This window comes from Delphinus delphis, chromosome 6 (genome assembly GCF_949987515.2).
Source record: "Delphinus delphis chromosome 6, mDelDel1.2, whole genome shotgun sequence".
Lineage (NCBI taxonomy): Eukaryota > Metazoa > Chordata > Mammalia > Artiodactyla > Delphinidae > Delphinus > Delphinus delphis.
Genome location: NC_082688.1, coordinates 87876192 through 87883636, shown reverse-complemented (window position 1 = coordinate 87883636; position 7445 = coordinate 87876192). Strand labels below are relative to the sequence as shown.

The 7445-nt window shown below is 43.5% G+C and overlaps 1 protein-coding gene across 2 annotated transcripts; it reads left to right on the top strand.

Moving 5' to 3' along the window:
• Positions 1-553: 553 nt before the first annotated feature.
• LOC132427491 (procathepsin L) lies at positions 554-5986 on the top strand. 2 transcript variants are annotated; one of them, XM_060015027.1, is made up of 8 exons: positions 554-682; positions 1863-1999; positions 2307-2429; positions 2526-2672; positions 2771-2995; positions 3450-3615; positions 4490-4607; positions 5364-5986. In XM_060015027.1, exons 2-8 carry the CDS (start codon positions 1874-1876, stop codon positions 5461-5463), a joined length of 1005 nt encoding a protein of 334 aa, XP_059871010.1. In that variant the 5' UTR covers positions 554-682; positions 1863-1873; the 3' UTR covers positions 5464-5986. The 2 variants fall into 2 exon arrangements, with proteins under 2 accessions (XP_059871010.1, XP_059871011.1); XM_060015028.1 differs by lacking the exon at positions 554-682 and adding an exon at positions 735-849.
• The last annotated feature ends 1459 nt before the right edge of the window (positions 5987-7445 follow it).

Sequence of the window (7445 nt, the reverse complement as noted above, 5' to 3'; positions counted from 1 at the left end):
CCCAGCCCGTCCCCTTTCCCTCCTGGGCTTTGGGTAGAGACCAGCGCGTCACGGGCTTTGAAGAACTGCCATTCCGCTCCGATTCTTCTCAAACTCAGCTGGTACCACCCTCAACCCGGGAGGTAACGCCTCTGCCTGAGGGCTCCGCATTCCTCCAGCCCGCCCCACCTTTGCTGTGGAATAAGCGGGAACCCCTAAACTAGACAGTTCTCAGCCCTCCTGCAGACTTTCACCAAAAACTCTAGGACCAAAGGAGGCACAGGGTTACGCTGAAAATCCTCTTGGGCCTCCCTGTTGCTTCTTTTTCGTGAACCACCGGCCGAGCGCAATCGAGGTAATTAGTTGATCCAGGTCCCCAGAGACGCCGGACTCCTCCTCAGCGCTGCCCAGGGGCCCCCAGCTCTTCGTCTTCGCTTCCACTGAGGCTAGCACTGCCCTCCCTGGGACAAGTTGGGACAGAGTCGCATCACGAGCGCAGAGTACTCACGCCCGGAGGCCCTGCCCACTGGCCAGCTCAGCCAATCGCGGCGCGGGCAGGCGGTGGGGGCAGGGGCGGCCGGGCCGCAAACCAGGGCCTTAAAGGCAGAGTCAGGCGCGACCCGGCCAGAACCTCCGGCCTCGGAGACCTGGGGAGAGCTACGTGCGTCCGTGGAGTGCGCCTGCGCAGCTGTGGCAGCCGCAGGTCAGCGACCTAGTCTGGGGCCGAGGCGGGTCAGGGACGGGGACTGGAGGGAGGGATATCCAGGGACTCGGGTGAGGGGGCACGCGCGACCCGCAGGAACGACAGCGTCTGCCCGCCGGGAGTTGATGAGGCTGGGTCGGCGCTCCCTCAAGCTTTGGCAGCCTGAGGTGGGGAAGGGGGCAGGGCTATTTGGTAAACCCAGGGCAGAGCTGACGCCACCCGGGGGGCGGGGGAGGTCCTAGGCCGGTCAGCCTCTGGGAGGTGGCAGGCACAAGTTCGGGTCGGTCGCGGCAGTGTGACCCCCGAACTCCGGGCTAAGGGGCCCGTCGCTCCCTGCGCCGCCGTAAACAGCCTCTGGAAGCGACGGGAGTGTGCGAAGGGCTGGGAGCTGGGCAGCAAGTCCCCGGCCTGGCCCCGCCTACAGCGCGGGTGCGGGCTCAAACCAGACGGGTTCTTTGAGCCCCAAGAGTCTGGCCCTGACCGGGCACGAGAACTGGGGGCTCTGGGCGCCGTCGTGCCACGTGATCGCGTGCCCGGTCTGGAGGGCGAGGGAGGGGGTGTGGGCTACACAGGACAAGGGTAGGGACGGTAGAGCGCAGTGTGCACTCCTGCCCACCTCCTCCTGGGAAGGCTTTTTAGAAAGATTTCAATTTAGGTATAGCAGAGATTCGAAGTCATATCTCACCCCCTGCTGTTTATTAGCCAAGAAGAAAGGTGTGAGGTAGCCATCTAACTCTTTGAGATCCATGTCTGTCCCTACTTAGGATCAGGCGTCCTGATAAATAAAATTCTTGGGTCACCTCCATACGTTCAGTAAATAACCTGGACCAACGGTTTCCTAGTTGTTGCCTTAAGATGCCGACACATAAGTTGTGGCAGAAATTCTTATCAAAACCTCAATTATCATTGCACTCATAGTGAAGTCTGTTTCAATTCCTATAGCACTTGTCAGCCTGTTTTTCATTTTGATGGCTGAATCAAATACCTCCACTGTGTTAAGTCTTTGACCTGTTTTTCTCCACCCATATCTTTAGCCTTCTTTCACAGACTTTCCGTAAATATTTGAGAAGATCATTTAAATGTTCTTAGTCCACCATAGTGGCTATAACATCCAGGAGAAAGTAGGAGGGCTTTTTTAAAGCATTGGCCTCATCAAATACTAATTCTTTTTCTTTCCTAGGTTTTTGAAACATGAATCCTTCACTCTTCCTGACTGCCCTTTGCTTGGGAATAGCCTCAGCTGCTCCAAAACTTGATCAAATGTTAGATGCACACTGGTACCAGTGGAAGGCAACACACGGGAGACTGTATGGCATGGTTGGTAACATCTGAAAATTTCCAGAGGGACCTCACAGACAATCGTCCATGCTGTTGGAGTTTACAGCCGGAGAGTAGTTTCTGGAGTAGTTGTTTTAGCTTTTATCAAGGCAGGAACTTAATGGCACCTATTTCTGAGCACAGCATGGGCATATTTTCCTGTGTCAGTGTTTGGAGAACAGCTCTCAGAAGTATAAAGCCATCCCTGACAACAGTTTTTCTTTTTCTCTGTCTGCAAATCCATTTGGTGAACATGGGTTGGGTTTTAAATAGAAGTAAAAATGACCAGTTATATGTTTGCATCTAGAATGAAGAAGGATGGAGGAGAGCAGTGTGGGAGAAGAATATGAAAATGATTGACCTACACAATCAGGAATACAGCCAAGGGAAACATGGCTTCACCATGGCAATGAATGCCTTTGGTGACATGGTGAGTGTGGCATGAGTTGCTGAACTTTTTGTGCCTCCTCTTCTCAGTACTTTAGCAAAATAACTTCTTTAACATTTTATTTACTTTTCCTTAAAGACCAGTGAAGAATTTAAGCAGATGATGAATGGCTTTCAAATCCAGAAGCACAAGAAGGGGAAAGTGTTCCATGAACCTCTCTTTCTTGAAGTTCCCAAATCTGTGGATTGGACTAAGAAAGGCTATGTAACTCCTGTGAAGAATCAGGTATGACAGTATTCAGATTCAGATTTTCTTAAGAATGTTTAGGTATATGGGCTGTTGTTGGTCTTTGTCTTGTAAACTGATGGCTTTTTTATTTTCAGGGTCAGTGTGGTTCTTGTTGGGCTTTTAGTGCCACTGGCGCCCTTGAAGGACAGATGTTCTGGAAAACTGGCAAACTTGTCTCACTGAGTGAGCAGAACCTGGTGGACTGCTCTCGGCCTCAAGGCAATGAGGGTTGCAGTGGTGGCTTAATGGATAATGCCTTCCAGTATGTTAAGGACAATGGAGGCCTGGACACAGAGGAGTCCTATCCATATCTTGGAAAGGTAAAAGGAGCTCCTTATCTTGTCATTACAGCTCTGCTTTTGAACACTTTCAGAGATAACAGACATCTTATTCAGCATTCACATTTTAGATGTAAACTGTCAGAACTGTCATTATAAATTATCAGCTGTTGCACAGGTCTCTGATTAGATGGTTAACATAGCTTGTCTTACTTCTATGTAACGTGAAGAATATGTACACCATTCTGCCTATAATGCATATTTCTCCATAGTGAAAAATTTCTTATGGCCAGGTAGACCTAATTGGTCTTACTGAAGAAATATCTACTAATTTTTCCATTTCAAACCAATCAATAGCATTTTGTTGGGCTGCTTTATAACAAAATTGACTTAGAAATTATTAAGCTGCAAACTGCTGCGTCTTATGGTCCTATAATTCATGTTCCTCATAAGGTGGATGGTAATAATCAAGTCTCTTTCCCTTTATCTTTAAAAGGAAACAAACAGCTGTAAGTATAAGCCCGAGTGTTCTGCTGTCAATGACACTGGCTTCGTGGACATCCCTCAGCGGGAGAAGGCCCTTATGAAGGCAGTGGCAACTGTGGGGCCCATCTCTGTTGCTATTGATGCAGGCCATACATCCTTCCAGTTCTATAAATCAGGTAGGTGTTTTTGTTTTATTATAGAAATTCAGGCAGGGAAAAGTGGAAAATATGACCATGATTGACTCTGGTATGGAGTTCTGTTTTCTAGGACTGTAGAATTTTGAGTGTATGCATTTAATAACAATGATGTTTCCATTTGACATACTTTAAGCATTTTCTCATGATGACAAACTTCATAAATATTTTTAAATGGCTATGTAACTATTCTTCAATTGTTGGTCCCTTTTTCCAAAAGTTTTTTACTATTGTAGTTAGATCTGTAAAGAACCCTGTGGTTCAAGTTTTTTTTTTTTTTTTTGCGGTATGCGGGCCTCTCACTGTTGTGGCCTCTCCCATTGCGGAGCACAGGCTCCAGACGCGCAGGCTCAGCGGCCATGGCTCATGGGCCCAGCCGCTCCGCGACATGTGGGATCTTCCCGGACCGGGCCAGGAACCTGCATCCCCTGCATCCGCAGGTGGACTCTCAACCACTGCGCCACTAGGGAAGCCCAAGTATTTTTTTGTTTTGTGCTGTTTTCTTAGTTGGCATTCAAGGAGTAGAAAGGATTATGCTAATTAATATTAGTAGTTAGTAGTTGAATGCCTAAATCACCTTAACCTTGATAACTAGGTCTTATTATTGGAAATACTTTTTAGGTAGAAAATATATCTAAGATTTTGTTGAATTTTGTTGATTTCTAGTGAGTTAAATTTTTCTTTTTCCTTTTCATCAGCCGTTACTATTTTTGGTCAAATATTTAAGTCTTATTTGGAATTTGTTTATGACATTTCACTGAATTTTGAGATACTTCTCTTAATTGGTTGGTAGCTTGGGTTACTGTCATGTGTCACTTGGAACTCCTCACCCTAACGTTGAATTTTACTCTCCCAGGTATTTATTATGATTCAGAATGCAGCAGCGAAGACCTGGATCATGGTGTTTTGGTGGTTGGCTATGGCTTTGAAGGAACAGATTCAAATAACAATAAATTTTGGATTGTCAAGAACAGGTATAAAACTCCAAATGTTATATTTATATTTTAGATTGAAAAGGGAATCCTTATTTGGAAGCAGTATTTGATTCCAGGTCCAAAAAAGCTCAATTTTGAAATCCCAGAAGTCTTTCTCCCACTTAAACACAGAAATACTGATATGTGATTATAAGATTCTGTAGCAAGTTTGTTGGGGTTATTATTATGTATTTGTAACATTGCATTTCTAAATTCTGAAAATTTTCTTAATTCAGAAACACATCCAGCCCCAGGGGTTTCATATAAAGGATTTTGCACCTGTAGAGTTGAGGGCTGGTTTCCTTTTTCTGTCTCTAATTTTTGAACAAGGAGTGGTGGGCAGAAACATCTGCCTCTGCTCATTCTTTAAGTCTGAAAGATTGTCCAAGAGTCCAGTGGCCTCTGTGCATCCTTTCTGATAATCATTTGATATCCTGTCATTGCATTCTACTCCCAGCTCTCAGAGGTCTTTGAGGGTTGTGAGGATCAATTTTCACAGCTAAAGTTCTTTAACTGAGATGAGCCTGAGGAGACAGACTGCTACATTGGAATGCCAGTTCTGCCTCAGTTTCCTATCTTAAAAAGTTAAGATAAGGACCCACAGGAGTTAATATACTTATAAATATATGTAACAGAACTTAGAATAGTACCTGATACATGCTATGCACTATTTTAATTATTAGTTGTTATTATTATTAATGAAGGTAATATGTACTCGATGCTTTGTATAAAATGGAAAACATGTTCTTCTTTCAGTTGGGGTCCAGAATGGGGCTGGAATGGCTACATAAAAATGGCCAAAGACAAGAACAACCATTGTGGAATTGCCACAGCAGCCAGCTATCCCATTGTGTGAGCTGATGGATGGTGATAATAGAGAACTTGAGGACAGCATACCTGGAGGAATTTTATCTTAAAACTGGCCAGACCCTTATTGTATAAGATAAGTTACTGAACCATTGAGGATCCAAGTTGTGATTTGAATTCTGTGACATTTTTATAAGGGTTAGATGTTACCACTACTTTTGTGTGTGTGTGTGTGTGTGTGGTACACGGGCCTCTCACTGTTGTGGCCTCTCCCATTGCGGATTACAGGCTCCGGACGCGCAGGCTCAGCAGCCATGGCTCAGGGGCCCAGCCGCTCCGCGGCATGTGGGATCTTCCCAGACCGGGGCATGAACCCGTGTCCCCTGCATCGGCAGGGGGACTCTCAACCACTGCGCCACCAGGGAAGCCCCAAACACTACTTTAATTACTGTTATAAATAGCTTTATAATGTTGAAGACTCATTGCTTAACTCTAAGACTTTTGAATTTTCATTTTTTAAAAGGATACATAAAACTTTACCTTTTACAATAAATTTTAATTCAACACGTAAAGGTGGAACTTTCTCTTTTTAATGCATTAACTTGTAGTAGTTGGGGTATATAATTGGGCTATAAAGACATAACTGAATGTGCAAATGATTCATTAGGAGAAAGACACTGGGTGGCTCTGCAGATATTCTAGTTATAAATATGCAGATTTTATGTCAACCATGTTACCTAGTGTTCCCAAAAGTAAATTTAATGGTTGTGATTAACAAATTTCAGGTGCTTGTTAGTAACTGGAGAAATCTGTTCAAGATCCATAAGAAATGAGGCTGGCCTAGAAAAATAGTCCTCTGGCCTCAGAAGATTGATGAGAGATCACTAGGTCAAACTTGGGCTTAGCTACCTAATCTCTGAATTAAAAAACTCAGAAAGGAACAAAACAGCCCAAGCATATGGTTACACAGATAGTAAATACAAATAACAGTATTTTTGTATATTTAAAAGATGGGAAGGAAATATGCCAAACTTCTGGGTGAATTAGGGACGATTATTTTCTTTAACCTGTTCTGCAGAAACCACGTATTTTTATTAGAAAAAAAAATAGTAAAAATATACCTACATTCTGCAAGCTGAAGAAGCACGTGTATATGTTTTAAAAAATCTCATGTTCCCAATCAAGGAAATACAAGGAATAAACTGCAGAAATATTTAATCCAGCCATAATCCATTGTGAAGGGAATGAGTGATGGAGCACAACTGGAGCTTTATATCCCACAAAACCTTCACTAGCCTTTGTCCACAGCCATTTTTGGAAAACACAGTCTACCACATGCAGTCAGGGATTCCTTCATCTTACATTACAGCAGCAGGCTAGCTCAGAGTGCTGTGTACAGCATCCTGGAACAACTAAAGACTAAGGAAACATCTAGGTGCTAAATTGAATGAAAGTATGGTGGCTTTTTATTTAATAAAAGTTTCAAGTCTGTCAAATCAGAAGACCCCCCCGCAGATGTCTAAATTATATTTTAGTATATTTGGTGTTTCTATAACTTTCAAATATATTAAGCTTGCAAAAAGTTCCAAACCGTATCTATCATCTAACAGGATTTTTCAAAGAAGCCAATAGACTTGAAATAAATAGAACTGGAAACAAATTTGATCATCACAAAAATCTGAAGTACAAACTTAACTACCAGTATTACTTATAGTCCAGATATCTAAACAGTTCCTTATTATAGTTAAATTGCAAAGGAAATAGGGAAAGGTGAGAGAGAATTCAGCAAATGTGAGGAAGGAACTGGCTTACATGGGTATGTAGCTCTAAAACTTGGGCACCTTCTTAGGGGAGGGAAAAGGCTCCGTAATAAGGAAATCTCCATTCATAGCACGTATTTCAATCAGTATCTCCAAGGTACGTTTACAAAATCTTAAAAGCAATTATAGCCTGCCTATTTCTGTTAATGGTTGGTGATTGACGAAAGTTAGAGTAATAAGACCACGTTAGGTGTTTTGCCTGTAAAACTTT